General features: G+C 58.6%; 1 protein-coding gene across 1 annotated transcript in view; it reads left to right on the top strand.

Annotated features, from left to right (window-relative positions):
- The first annotated feature begins 1,745 nt into the window (after positions 1–1,745).
- The window catches only part of CASKIN2 (CASK interacting protein 2), a 31,546-nt gene continuing 18,996 nt past the window's right edge, over positions 1,746–14,295 (top strand). Inside the window, exons 1-2 of the mRNA XM_031044854.2 lie at positions 1,746–1,951; positions 4,146–4,841. Of these exons, the coding sequence (XP_030900714.2) occupies positions 4,748–4,841 (94 nt within the window). The 5' untranslated portion in view covers positions 1,746–1,951; positions 4,146–4,747. The remainder of the gene's footprint in view (positions 1,952–4,145; positions 4,842–14,295) is intronic.

The following is a 14,295-nucleotide window of genomic DNA, read 5'->3' as shown; positions in this document are numbered from 1 at the left end:
TAGAGGCTGAGGACAGGGTCGGCCACCCAAGGGTGCCAACATCCCGAACCCCCCCACACTGCAAACATCTCACTCCGGTGCAGGGGCAGCAGAATGTTGAAGGGGTTTCTCTGCAGTGGAAACTCAATTGATGCTCTCAGCACCTGCTCTGTGGGCACAGGGGAATAGGTGTCACAGTGGGTCTGTTAGGGTTGGCTGGTGGGTCTTTGTGCTGGGGTCATGTCACATCAGAGATCGATGGAAACCTGTGAGGTGTGTGATAGAAAATGGGGGCTCATCGCTGCTCTGCCACCTGCCTGTGGGTAGGGCTGTAAAGGGAAGGCATCGAGCTTTGCTGTGCAGTCAGGAGCACTGATTTGTGGTTTAATGTTCAAAGGCTGCATTAAAAACTGTGGATTTCTAGTAAATTGGGGTAAACCCTCCAGTGGCACCCTCAATTCAAAAGGCTTGTGTGGCAGCAGAGATTAAAGCTTAAATTAGCCAGATTTAGTATAACTGAAGCAGTTACCCACCTTTGGGTGAGAGCATCGATGTGGGACCCACCTGCCGCAGTATAACAGCATGCTGCTGGAGGTCGTTGGGGAGGGAAAGTCCTGCTCCTGCTTGAAGCAGGACACACACAGAAAGAAGGGCCCAGACTCCTCCTTTGCAAAGTGGGTTTAGTCTGTGCTCAGGGAGCTGCAAAGCTTAACGCTTAATTAAGATCCTTAAAAGGACAAAAGGTGCTACATAAATTCGGGGGATTATTATAAATGTCACTGGGCTTTACAAGCTCTGGCAAAACTCACAGGAGGAATAACAAGATCTTTCACTTCACAGCCCTTCCTTAGCAGGGCTGCTTAGAGCTTCGTGCTTCAACATCGCAGCTGTAAAATGTTGACATTTATAATTAGATGTGCATAATAATCTCTTTATTCCCCGAACTGAAAAGACAGGGTGTGTCTGGGAATGTCAGTTCCTCCTCCTTGCTGAGAACCCCCCTTATCGGGGTTGCTCGTGAAACTATCATTTGGGGTAATGTCTCGGGGCCTGGGTCAAAGAGGCAGGGGATCTCTGCATCTCCCCCAGGGAGCTGGGCACTTAGTGAATAAAATCAAAGCCTCCGTGTGTTTTTAATCTGATTAGTTGATGATAATCCAGTGGTATCGTACAGCAAAAGCTGTCCAGCTTTATTAGGCAATCTCTTGTTTTAAGAGAACTGCTCAGGGGAGCCCTCAGCTCTGCTGTTTCTGTTGTAGACTGGCAGAAAACGGTAGGGTTGGGTGGTTTTAGTGCTGTGTGAGAGTAGGATTAATTTGGGGTTTGGGCAGCTGGGAATAGGTGGATGTTGGTCCCGTGGGTGCCATCGGCAGCTTTGGGCCGACCTTCTACCAGTGTGGTAGGTATTGGAGGGGCAAAGCGTTGACTGGGTTAGACTGGAGCTCAAGGTGGGGGATCGCCCCCCAGGGCCGGTCCTGGAGCTCCGGGTCGCGGACGGGGAACCACCCCCGGGAAGCGGGTCCCGGTCCGCGCTGTGCCTCCAGCCGGGCCCATTCAGAGCCAGCCGCTTGCCCGGGAGCCCCGGGGCAGCCCCGCGGCGGGCCGGCAGCGGTGCCGGTGCGGCGGGCGGCCCTGCCCCACTCAGCCGGCGCATCACGGTGAGTGACAGCAGCCCCGGCCCTGCCCAGCCCGCACAACCCGCCGGGCTTTTCCAATCAGGCCGGGACGGGGAGGGATTTCCTGCCGGGACGGGGCCAGCCCGAGCGGGACTTTGCCGAGCGCCGCGCTGCGAGCCGGGCAGCCGGGACCGCGCCGCTCGCTCCGGTCCGGTCCGGTCCCGGTCCTGCCCCGCACGGCTCGGCAAGTTCCTGCTGCGCTGGGCTCGGGTCCAGTTCTGTGGGCTCGGTGCGGAGCGGTCCCGTTCAGCTCGGTTCGGTTCGCTCCGGTGCGGCGGGGCTGGGAACGGCACCAGGTGAGTGCGGCCGTGGCTGCGGAGCCCGCTCGGCTCGGGCTGCTCGCAGGAGCCGTGGAGCGACTGGGTTCGGTGGGGGGCGAAAATATCCCCCCCTCCCCTCCTGATCCCCCCCCTTCCCTCCTCCAGATCCCCCCTAAAGCAGGGATCGGCCTAAGCAGGTCCTCAGGGGTCCCGGTGCGGGGGGATGCGGCCGGTGCCCCCCGCGTTGCCGGAACGGGGCTCCCTGAGGCCTCCCAGGGGAGGCGAGATTCCGCCCCCCCACCACCCCTTTCCCTCCGGGACCCGGTGTCGGTGCTTGCAGCTCGTTTACATCTTTCCTTCTCCATTTACGTAATTAGTTTGTTTTTGTTGTTGTTTCTTTTACTCCTCTCCCTCCTTTTTCCCTGCCCTGCCGTTGGCTGCGGGAATGTTTGGGATACTTTGGTTCTCCAGGTGGATTCCTGGGCTGGAGGCTCAGCTCTGCTCGGGTGGGAGGGATGTTTTGCTGTTGCTTTTCCAGCTTTGTGCCTATCCCTCGTTTTACCTTCGCTCCTGCTCCTCTCTCTCGAGAGGTTGAAGAGGTGGAGGTCGGATTCGGAGCCTCGTGTGCTCCGGGGGAGGTAGGCACCAGCACGGGGCTGTTTTCTAAGTGAGGCCGTTCAGGCTTGTTTAATAAAGGAGTGAATGGGCTCAGCGCCCTCACACACGCTTTCTGCGAGTGCTTTTGAAGAGCAGCACAAAGTTGGCTGCAGTGCACAGGGTTAAACGGAGTCGTTTGGAAGACGGTGAGAAGCAGAGCAGGAGGTTTCAGGAGGGGATTTGTTTGCTACAAGAGGTTGGTCCGAGTCAAGTGCTTGAAACTTCGTTGTAATGTAGATAAGCTGGTGTGGGTGCCCCAGGATGTGGGGAGGTGACAACTGACCTCAGCACTGGCCTCAGTGCCCCCAAACAGCCCCAGTGCTAAGGTGCTCATTGAGAGGAGTGATGATGGAGAGGAACCCCCCCCAGTCTGGTGTGGGAACCCCAGTATCCCCTTGTCCCAGAGGCTAAGCCAGCACTGGAGGATCTCCCCTCTCCCTGCACTGAATACTGCTGCACCCCGTGGGGGGGAGGCTGGAGCATGGGGAGCCTGTGGGGGGTCTGTGCTCATGGGCAGCTTCCAGCTCTACCGTGGGTGGGCTGAGCAGCGCTGTGCTGTGGGACACCCCTTCTGGTTGTGCCTCTCCTGACCCAGGCAGGAGCTCTGTTCCCACCGTTCCCTTCTCTCCTCTGTGGTTTCCATCCTCAAAACTGTGACCTGGATTGCTCGGAGAAGCGACACCCGCTATTATATAAACAGCTGAGGGGGAGCGCTCTGGGAAGGGGTTCAGCATTCCAGAGCCATGGTTGGGGATGCCAGAGCCGGTTCCGATCTGGTGCGGATCGGCACAGGGGATTGCAGGGTGATCTGGCGCCAGCCTTGCGGCTGGCACAGCAAGTGCTCCCTGTCCTCCTGCACGCACGCTCTTCCCGGGCGCTGGAGCAGCCTGCCAGATCCATGGCCCTCAACCAGGAGGGGTTTCCTCACCATCCAGTCTGGGCAGCCCGAGTGCAGCAGGAGAGCACTGAGAGGTGTGAGCTGCTTCTGTTCCCTCTCTGGGGTACTCCGGTTAGCTGGGATGTGGGCTTGATCCTGTTCACCTGAGCGTGGTTGTGCTGCTGAATTACACCCAGCTCCTCCCATGGGCCAGAGAGAGCTCATGGACTGGTTAAGGAGTGTGTTGAGTCCCAGGGCACTGAGCTTTATGGTTAATTCAGAGGGTGAGGATTTATCCCTGCATAGGATGGGAATAGTGCCAGCTTGGCTGACCTGCTCCCATGGGCTGCAGGGGATTTTGGCATCCCCTCCCCAGCTCCATCCCTTGGGTGCTGCCACTGGGAAAGGAGAGGAGGAGATGCCATGGTGCCCCAAGGCCCATGTGCTGCCTTTAGGGAGGGGATGTCTTGTGCCACCCCAGGGGATGGGGAAGGAGCTGTGCCCCCGGCCACCCCCAACAGCACCCTCAGGAGCTCTCGCAGGTTCTTCCCTCTCTGTTTAACAGGGATGAGCCAAGTCCTGCCAGGACTAAATATAGTCAAAGCATTTGTTCTTCGGTGTGGATACAAAGGCTGTCGCGACGGAGCCGGGAGGTAAATGTCCTTTGAGGGCTGACTCTGCTCTTCCCCTCCGCAGGTCCCGGGGCTGCCGCACCAGGGCTCAGCCGTGCATGGGACTCCCCAGCGTGGCTGCAGCGCTGTCGCCAAGAGGAATGCCGAAACGAAGGGGCTAATGAGCAGCAGAGAGGGAGGATCTATAACTTCCAGATGGCAACGAGCCCGTAATCCCTTTGGGAAGAATTAGGGACTCATCAGCGCAGCAGAGCCTGGCGAGGGGAGCAAAGCACGACACCTCCAGCTCCGGGAGTGCTGCAAGAGGCCAAAGGGGTCCTGGTGCTGACTGCACTGGCCATGCTGCGCTGAGCAGCCTGGCTTTGTCCCATGGAGCCCATCCCTGAGCACTGAACTATCTCTTGTTTTGGTTGATCGCATGTTCTTCAAGCAAACCCCATCTGGGTCCTGCTGCTCCCAACACAGAAAAGGGCTGCTGCCCTTAACAGGAAGATTTTTTCCTTCTGGTTTCTATGTCCCATGGGATTGTAAAGCATCTTTCTTCTGGATTTCATCTCCTATCAAAGTGTGTTTTGAGGAATTAAGGGCTTATTCCCATGGCTTTATAAACTGCCAGGATCCCAGGGTGTCTGCCTTCCGCACCACCACCACTCCCACTTGTCTGCGATGGGGCGAGAGCAGGAGCTGATCCAGGCCGTGAAGAACGGGGACATTCCTGGTGTGCAGAAACTGGTGGCCAAGATCAAGGCATCCAAGAGCAGTGAGTACTGGGCTGCGGAGCTGTGGGATCCCTCTGTCTAGGTGCTGCAGTCGGTACTGGGGTGTGAGTCCCAGCAGTGGGCTCAGTGCTGTCCAGGCTGGGTTCTAGTGCTGGTTCTGAACCATGCAGATGAAGGAGCAGGCTGTAAGGGATTATCCTGGCAACGCTGGGGTTCCCCTCGGAACTCAAAGTGTGGTCCATTGAGCAGGGATGGGCAAAGGGGCCTGGTGGTGGCGAGGGGAAGTGAAACCACTTAGGGGAAACCCTGCTACAAAGGGTCTGTAGCGATTGCCTGTATTTACCTTGTGAAAAATTATCATCGCGGCCAGTGGACTGGAACCAATCGTCAGGCCTTGAGTTTCAGCCGGGTAATGTTTAACCCTTCAGCAGGGCTTTCCTTGCATGTGTTCTCAGAAAGGTCAGCGGCGAGCGCAGCTCGGAGCCAACACTGGGCTCATGGGGGTCCCCAAGGGCACCGGGGTTCTGCAGGCACCACGCGGTGTCTGGAGGCTGTGGGGAGGGTGGAAAGGTGAAGGAGAAGATCATGGCCACGGTGTCCTTGAGCTCCTGCCTGTTTCCCATGACCTGCGAAGAGGAGGAAGCTGGGAAAAGTAAATAGCAGAGCTCTGGGGCGGTGTGTGGCCAGGGGAAGGTGCACGGCGCCTGTCTGGGCTGGGGGTGTGAGACCTCTGCCCAGGGATGCTTGTCACGGGGGGGTCTTGTGGAAAGCTGTCCTGGGGAGGGAAAGGGGGAACACATCCAGGAGAGGAAGCCTTAAGGCATCGTAGGAGTGGCTCAGGGAGGAGAGGCTGGTGGTGAGAAACATGAGTTATGCTGAGGATTATGAATGTGAGAAGGGATCAGCTCCTCTGGGTCAGCACTGGAAAGCTTTGATTTGGGCCAGAACTTTGCAAATCCCAACTGCCAGGGGGAGGGCCACCTCCTCCCACAACAAGGGTGCTTGGTGCCCTCTCCCCAGGGGAAGGGATGGGGTGTCATTGTCTCTGCTTGCTCAGGGGTCTCTGAGCTGGAGGGAGAAGTTTCCCTGTGCCACTGGGTTGAAAGACATCCCTAAGGCAATAAATAACATCAGGCTCTGAGCATCCCACCAGCTGCTGCAGCCCCAAGCTGCTGTCCCATGGCCGGCGGGCTGGGATGCCCGTGGCAGTCCTGCACACCCAGAGGGCTGAAGTTACACTGGTTTCCTCCAGTCCCCTCCAGTATCTCCCTCCCAGTCAAACCCTGTCTGTGTGTTTTCTCTCTGGCGCCTTCCCCTCCCTGCAGCCTTGGGGCACCCACATGAACGTGTGCTTCACTCCCCCGCTGCTGCGGCGTCAGCAGCTCCCTCTGCTTATTTTCACTCTGTCCCTTCATAAGGAGGGGGATGCAAGAAGCCCAGACCCCTGTAAGGACACTGCTCGATGGGGCTTCCATGTTGGACCTGTTGTGGGGGACTTGCCTGGTGCCAGGGGCTCATGGAGGGTATCGCTGCTCCCCATCCCTTCCAGTTTCCTCTCATGTGAACTGAGCCGTTCATTAAAGCGCCTTGTCCATGGAGAGGCCGAGATGCTGAGTTTTATCTTTGTTTCAAATCCCTCTAAGAGTCCTTCTGCTGTCTCAGTGCATTGGGAGCTCGGGTGCTGTGATCAGCCCTCTGGGGCTTCCTGTGCCTAAAACAGTCAGGGAGCGTAAGCAGAAACCGAGCGCCAGTCCCGGCAGCGGGAATTTCGGGGACGTGTTGTTTAACATTCACTGTGCAGAGCCCTCCCCCTGTGCAAGTGGGTCACAGCACCTATTATTGTAAGACAGGGAGAAGGTTTTGGGGGCAGGAGCAAGGCAGGTGTCCTGCCTGCAGGGAGGGGATGTCCGGGTGATGCTGTGGTTGTTCTGCAGCCACCCAAGGGGTCTCCTGCAGGAGAGCTGGGCTGCTCCTGCACCCTGTGCTGAGGGAGCAGCAATAGCAAATGTTCTGCTTGTTCATTTCCTTCTCTGTCCCCTCCCTCTGCCTCAGAGTGCTGGGGACTTTAATTGAAATTGTTAACCGACCCGTCACGGCTTTGGCCTTTCTCCCTGGCCATCAATCACAGCCTGCGCTGGCTGCACTCACCAACAATGCACCAGTTGGCTGGGCCAGGGCTGCTGCTGCTGCACCGTGGGGCTGGGGCTCCCAGGGGATGTGAAAGGAAAGACACACCCCCCCCTCCAGGACTGAGCTCCCATCCCTGGGAAGGGATGATGGCTCCTGGAGTGGGCCAGTGTCCAGTGAGGTTTGAGTGCCTGCATCCCTGGATGCGCACAGCTAAGGGGATGCTGGGGCAGAGTGTGATGCTCCTGTGATAGCCAGGAGCTGGAGGAGCCGAGGAGGGCACTGGGAGCCGGACTCACTGTTTGCCTTCCTCCTGGGAGTGGTGAAGGGTTTTGTTTAAACGTGCGCAAAGTGCAAAGAAAGGGCAGCAGCTGAGCAAACTGGTGTGGAACTCTCAAGGACAGGGAGCGAAGCTGTTGCCTCGGGGAGGTTCGGCCACCTTTGCCCAGCCACTTGTCCCATTTCGTTAGCTGTGATGGGGCTTCCCAGGCCTTGGATATATGAAGGGCAGGAGTGGGTGCCTGGGACTTGGCTGTGACCTAGCAAGGTGTTAAACACTAGTGAAGCTTGCAGGGTGTCTTGGGTTTATCCCTACGCATGTGTTGGTGCCTCTCATTGCTGCATCTGGGCAGCACCGGGCACTGCAGGGTTTTCCCAAGAGCAGTGCTGGCCCTCCAGTGCTGTCCGCCTTCTGGCTGGGTAGCAGAGGGATGCTGCTGCTCCATGTGCAATGGGACTGCAGCAGGCAGATGTGGGATAACTCACTCCCCCCCTTAAATTTCCTCCTAATCCCTAGTAGCTGTATCAGCTTAAGCCTGAAGCGTGAGGTTTAATATCTCTCCTGTGATTTGTTACCCTTTGCCACCGGCGTTCTGTGTCCCTGTGTTCTGTAGAAACACCCTTTGTGTCCTGATGGGCTTTTTCCTTCTCTGAGTAGCAACCTCCATTTGGGGAAGAAGTTGCTCCTTTTTGCAGTTTGGGGGTTATTTTGCAATGATGTTAGATGTGGTTTTGTGTCAACCTTTAAGACCAACACAGAATAATGGAATAGTTAAGGCTCTTTAAGGAAAGGACCTTAAAATCACCCACTTCCAACCCCCTGCCATGGGCAGGGACACCTCACACTAAACCATGGCACCCATGGCTCTGTGCAGCCTGGCCTTGAACACTGCCAGGGATGGAGCATTTACCACTTCTTTGGCCATGCCATCCCCTGTCACTGGGGAGCACTGTCCTTGCTGCTGCTCCTGAGTGAGGTTTGTCCCAAGCCTGGGGTGCTCCAGCTGCTCTGCATGGTTTGGCTGCGGGCAAAATCCTCGGGCATGATCCTCAGCGTTTCAGGCTCCGTTCCACCCGACGGCTTTCCCTGCTGGTGATGCCTGTGCACCCTGTGGGCTGCTCCAGCCCTGCCCTGGGCACCGCAGGACCAGGCTCTGCCCCTGATCCCAAGCGTGTCCCTGGCCGTGTCCCTCGAAGCCCAAGTGTGAGGACGAGCTCCACGGGGCGCTCCCTCGCTCTCCGCTGTGCCTGACGGGCTGGACCGGCTCCGCTGCCGTGCCAGGGCCGCCACGGGTGCGCCTGCGGAGGGAGAGACGCGGAGCAGCAGCTCCGGAACGGGGACCCCTCCGCCCGCAGCGTGCCCAGACCTGCTCCGGAACCAGCCCATGGGGATGGGGATGGGGGGAGAAAAGAGGCTTCAAAGGCGAGCGTGGAGGCTGCAGCGCTGCACGGCGAGGTCCGGCCTTGCTTCTCCCCCCGCCCCTCCCCGTGGCTCCTGGTCTCTAATAGCCTGGTGCGTTTTCCCATCTGTATCCCGGTTGTTGGAGCGCATGGGGCGGGTTTTGCCCCTTGTTTTGCAGCTCTCTCTCTCTCTCCCCAGGACAGTAAAGCCCCACATAGGCAGTGAAAGCAGTGGTTGCTTTTCAAAGCTGGTTTCTAACGGGTGTTGTGTTTGGAAGGGGGCCCGGCTGCTGCCGGTGTGCCCGGAGCCAGGGAAAGCGCGGGGAGATAAGGCAGGAGCAGGCAACGTGGCACAGGGAGATGGAGGAGTGCAGGGCATTGCATCCCTGAGGCACCCAGCCCCATGCCCCTCTGCACCTCATCTCCCTGTGTTCACATCTCACCCTGTCCCAGGTCTGTGTTTCAGTCCCCAGCCTTTGAAGGCCATTGGCAGGGCAGCCCATGGCTTCTTGCTGTCAGCCTGGGCTACCTGCAGCTGCCTTTTCCCTGCCTGGGTAAAAGAGTGGGGTGGGAAAAAGGGCTAATTCTAGGGAAGGGGATGAGTGTGGGGTCTTTCAAGGCTGCTTCAGGCCATGGTGCCTTCACTTGGGGGTGGCTGGGCAGCACTGGGGGTATCCCAGGGATTTGCCAGTCTCTCAGGGCCAAGGATGGAGCTGGGCTGATGGCCATCCCCAGTGTCACAGGCTGAGGTTTGGGACAGGAGGGGGATTTCCATCCTTTGGGCACTTCCAAATGACTCATCCCAGATGAGGGGGCTCTTCCCAAGGGCATCAGAGGCTGTTTTGGCTGTCTGACCCAGAAACATGGGACAATTTGTATGACAACAGCTCAAAGGCAGACAGGGAGGGCAGACCTGAGCCATGGAACACTGTGTGCCAGGCTGCCAGCAGCACATGGGCACTGTAATGGGGACGGTGCTCCCCAGGGCTGCGCCCAGGCAGGGTAGGATGTGATGAAGCAAGGACACAACCGGCACGGGCATCCTGTCCTTGGGCTGGGATTGTGGGGCTGGACCTGGTGCATAAAGACTTCCTGGATGGCAGCAGCCCATGCAGCAAGGCCCCATGGATTTGATGGCACTGTGTGCATGCTGTTGGCACTCCCACTTTATACCATGTGGGAGCAGAGCTGCGTTTAGGTGAAAACATCATCGTGTTCTTCCTCCTCAGGGCTGCTGGGTTGCAGTTTCCTGGCTGCAACCTAGAAGGGGGATGCAGCATTGTCCCTGTGGTCCATGATGGCATCACTCCGGACACTTCTCCATCAGGAGATGCTGCAAGAAGGTGTTTTGGGGAAGGGGAGGGTGAATCATCAGACCCCAGCAGTGATTTACAGCATCCCCTGTGTGGAAGATGGTTTCCAGCCGGTCGGGAGCGTGCTCCCACACAGCATCACCCCATCAAGAGTTAAAAGAGGGGCTGGATGCCGTGCGTGTGTGTGTGCATGCACGCGCCCTGTTTTGTTTTTAAAAGCTCCTCTCTGGCCTGGATCCCAGCCAGAGCCGGGGCCGCCGCTGGCAAAAACTCCAGCAAAGGAGTATGAAAGGGGCAGAAACTAAATAACAATAACCCACCTTTTTTTGGCTGTTTTAGCAAGCAAAGAGGGGGAGGGGAGAAGCTGCGAGTATTCCAGCTCATCCCGCCCGTCCCAAATCATCCCATGCGTCCCAAATCCCATTCTTGGCTTCGCCATACCTAGGATGGAGAGGGTGAGACCTGCTTGAACCTTGAGGCTGCAGCATCACCCGGGCAGTGCTGAGGTGTCCTGGTGAGTCACAGACCTGTCTGGAGATGCCCAAACTGCTTGGAAATGGCTCTGCCGGGATGATCAGGGAGGGGTTGGACATCTTCACCCATCCCTTGTTGCTATGGGATGCCTTGGGGCTGTGGCAGCCTGGGCCTGGGGTATGTGTGCAACCCCAGGGAGAGAGGCTGGGGCTGGGGCTGAGCATGGGGAGATAAGGAAGCAGGGAAAACCTGCGTGTGCAGCAGGTATGCGGCTCCTGCAGCATCCCAGGCCTGGTGCAACACGTCCGGCTGTGCTTCCGCCAAGCCGTGCCAGCACCGCTCCTCGGATGGGACCCAGCCAAGGCTGCGCACAGAGCACACAGCCCCTGGCGCTGCCGCTGAGCCCAGACCCTCATCCCAGCATCCCATGGATGCTATCCAGGAGCCAGAGCCTGGAACGGTGACCCCGGTGGGTGGTTGTGCCGTGAGGGGTGAAAACTCCCGGGATTTCATAACACAGCCGCAGGCAGGTGTGTTGTGTAAGGATGTCTGCTTGGGAAGGAGCTGGGGAGCATGGCGTGGGTGCTGGGGTGCCCGGCACAGAGGTACCCCAATGGCAGGGCTGGCTTGGACTCTGCCATTGGCTTTACTCTTGCTCCCTCACATCATCGGTGCCAGGGTCTGCCTGGTGCTCAGTCCCTGCTCCCCCAGCTCGAGCAGCCCATCTTTGAGGCATGGTCTTGCTTCTGTGCCAGGATGGGTGTGGATGAGCCTGAAGGGGGTTTTCCAGCTGGAGATGAATTGGATGCGAACAGCAAGAGGGAGATGGTGGGTTGGGAGCTGTGTGGATCTTCCCCATCTATTGGTGTCCTTTCGCCCTGGGCAGGACACCCAGCTCACAGCGTGATGGCCTCTCGGAGACCTTGCCAGCCCCACCACTTGTCTCAGCAGGCTCTGAAAGGGCTCAGATCCTCCCCAGTGGCTCATCATTGACTACATGTGGTATGTGGGTGCATGGTGAACCCAGCCAGCAGCATGGGAGCCAGCATAGCCATGGCAGGGGGGATTGTATTGGGCTGCAGCCCGGGATGGTCTGGTCAGCCTGAAACCCATCTGGTTTGGTTTTGTTGGGCTGACACAGGTTGTAGGAGCCCTCCTGGCTTTCCTGAATGAGCACCTGCTAATCCTGGGTCAAAAAGAAGGGAAACACTCCTTACTGCATGGAAGAGGGTGCTGCACAGACAGAGGAGCTGCCTCTGATGCTGATCTGCATCCTCCTTGGTGGTGCTGGACACAGGCAGCTCCCTGTGTCAGAGCATCTGTCCCACTGGTTATATATAGCAGCATGTGCTGGGCTGCATATGGACATCCTGGAACTGCTTCTCTGTTACTTCCACCCCATACCTGGTGTGGAGACACGGTGGGGTCCAGCTCTGAGCCCCCAGAGTGATGCCTCTGTCCTGTCCCGTCCATCCTGCTCCAAATCCCTGGATAAACATCTCCCAGGAGCAGTGCAGGTGGGTGCCCCATCCGGGATCAACCCAGGCACTGGGATGGGGATCAGCACGTGCGCATCAACCCCAACGTGTGCCCAGCCATGTGCTTGCAAACCCAGCGCCTCGTTGGCCAGGAAGGGCTGGTTCACTCTCCTAGGGCTTTCCCAGCAGCACTGGCACAGCTTGGAAAGCCGTTTGCTGGCAAGGTTTGGGGATGGAGCATCCCACCATGATTCCTTGGCTGGGATGGAGAGCACAGGGGTGGCACAGTGCATGAAGAGTGCCTTTCCCTGCAGTAAGGAGCCAAGGGAGGTGGGGGGCACCCTTCCTCCCCCTGTGCACCCCCTCATCCTCACCAGCACCCCGGGATGCTGCGGGGCGTCGGGGGGGGGGGGGGTTTCCATGCTCAGCTCCCACGTCCTGCCTCCGCCAAGCCGGGCTTGCCGGGGCCGTTCCCGACACGCACCCGATGTGCTGGAGAGGCGTAAACAGATCAGGTTCCCGGCAGGGGTCCAGGGAGCGGGCAGGCCTTGGCTTGTGTCCCACGGGCTGGGATGTGGGGAGCACCGAGGAAGGGGATGGGGTGGAGGGAGGGGATAACCTGGTGGAGGGGTCCCTGCGGGAGGCTGGCTATGACCTTGGTTTGATGGGGGGCCAGGGGTGCTGCCCCTGACTCAGTTCACCCCCAGTGCTAAGGTGGGTCTGTTCCTTAGGGATTCGGAGGTGTTGGTGCTGCCCCAAACAACCTTTCCTGTCCCTGCATGGGAAGCTCATGGACTGGGGGTCCTCAGATCCAACCCCCATGTTATCCATCACGGTTGTATTCTGATGCATTTGACCTTGCTGTAAATCAGCTCTTGTCCTTTTTGTGGTACGTGGGGGGGACGGGGCTGCTCCGTCTTGTCCTTGTTCCCAGCTGGTCCCCAAGCAGCTGCTGGCGGGCTCCGGCATCCGGGCTGGGTGATGGGAGGAACCCACTGCCGGCCCCGAAGCAGCTGGGACAAGGGGACGGGGGCAGGAACGCGGAGCCAGGAATAGCTCAGCAGTCACTGAGGCCCCCAGAGGGACAACAGGATGGGCACAGGGTCCTGGTGTGGGGTCCTGCTTCCACCATTGGATGGGGAGATGCTGCTCCCAGGACATGCAGCATCACCGGCTGCTAAGTGCATATAGAAGATTGCTGCTTCCACATGGGAACACGCATGGTGGTGCAAGGTGTTGTGACAGAGCAGAGACCGGAGGCTGGTTTGTCTTGCTCAGGCTGGAGGGAGCTTGGCCCATGTCTGCTCAGGATGGACTCATCCCTCTCCCCATTGACAGCAGTGTGGAGCAGCCAGGCAGTTCCCACTTGCTTTGATAGGCAACCTTGTGCAGGGCATGGGAGCAGCAAGGATAGATGGATCCCCTCTGCACCCTTGTCATCACCAGGAGATATGGAGAGGGATCCTTCTCATCCGCTGTAGCTTGGGGGCACCAAGCAGCCCTTGCTGGGTGAGACCCTCTTGATCTTTCCCAATGCAGGTACTATGAATGGCTGCAGTGCCACAGCATCTGTGGGAGCAGTTGCCCATCCAGCCTCCCTTGAGACCAGCAGGAGCCAGAGGCCATGTTTTGTCTCTGTCCTGGTGGGAAGGAACCAGTTTGCTCCAGCAGCTGGGATCAGTTCAGATGGAGCTGGATAGCATCATTTGCTGGAAGCTGTAGGAAGCAAAGTGCCTCTCGTTTCAGTTTAGCAGCAGAAACCCTCGGGTCCAAGGGAGGAAACCCCAGTCCCCAGGCAGCGTCTGCCCCATCCCTGCACAGATGGGGCTGTGTGTGTGTCCCCACTGGCCTGTCCCTGCGCTGGCGGCAGCACCGGCTGCAGGGTCACAGTGGAGGAAAGGCATCCGCAAGGTATTTTTAACCACCAGCAGCAGGGCTGAGGCTCGTCCTCGGCTGCTCATTGCCCATGGGCTGGTGATGGGGGAGGCTTTAGGAAGGTTCAGTTCCCGGCTGCTCAGGAAGGAGCAGCAGCACTTGAACCATGGACCTGCTGGGTGACCTCCCGGTGCCTCCCCTCCCATCCTGTGTGTGCTGTGCCCAGATTAGAGCAGTCAGGGTGGGGACAGCCGCTCCGGCAGCTCCAGGTACACAGCAGCAGCTTCCCCGGGGCCAAACAGGGAGGATGGTGCAGGATTTCCAGCCGCCGCCGCATCCCGGTGTGCTTGGAGCACTGGCCATACCGGCTGGAGCAGCTCCTGGGCGCCCTGTGCCAGGCTCGGCGCTGATGGGCACAGAGCACCATAGGTTTGCAGCAGCCCTGGTCTCCAGCATCACTTGCCCCTGGGAGCTGCACGGTTTGCTGCAGCCACCCTAACTACAGCAGAGGGCTGGATGCTCATTTCACTGCCTTGGGTTCGCAGGGT

The sequence above is a fragment of the Melopsittacus undulatus genome, chromosome 11, assembly GCF_012275295.1.
Source record: "Melopsittacus undulatus isolate bMelUnd1 chromosome 11, bMelUnd1.mat.Z, whole genome shotgun sequence".
Taxonomy (NCBI): Eukaryota; Metazoa; Chordata; class Aves; order Psittaciformes; family Psittaculidae; genus Melopsittacus; species Melopsittacus undulatus.
This window is presented reverse-complemented; position numbering and strand designations above follow the sequence as displayed.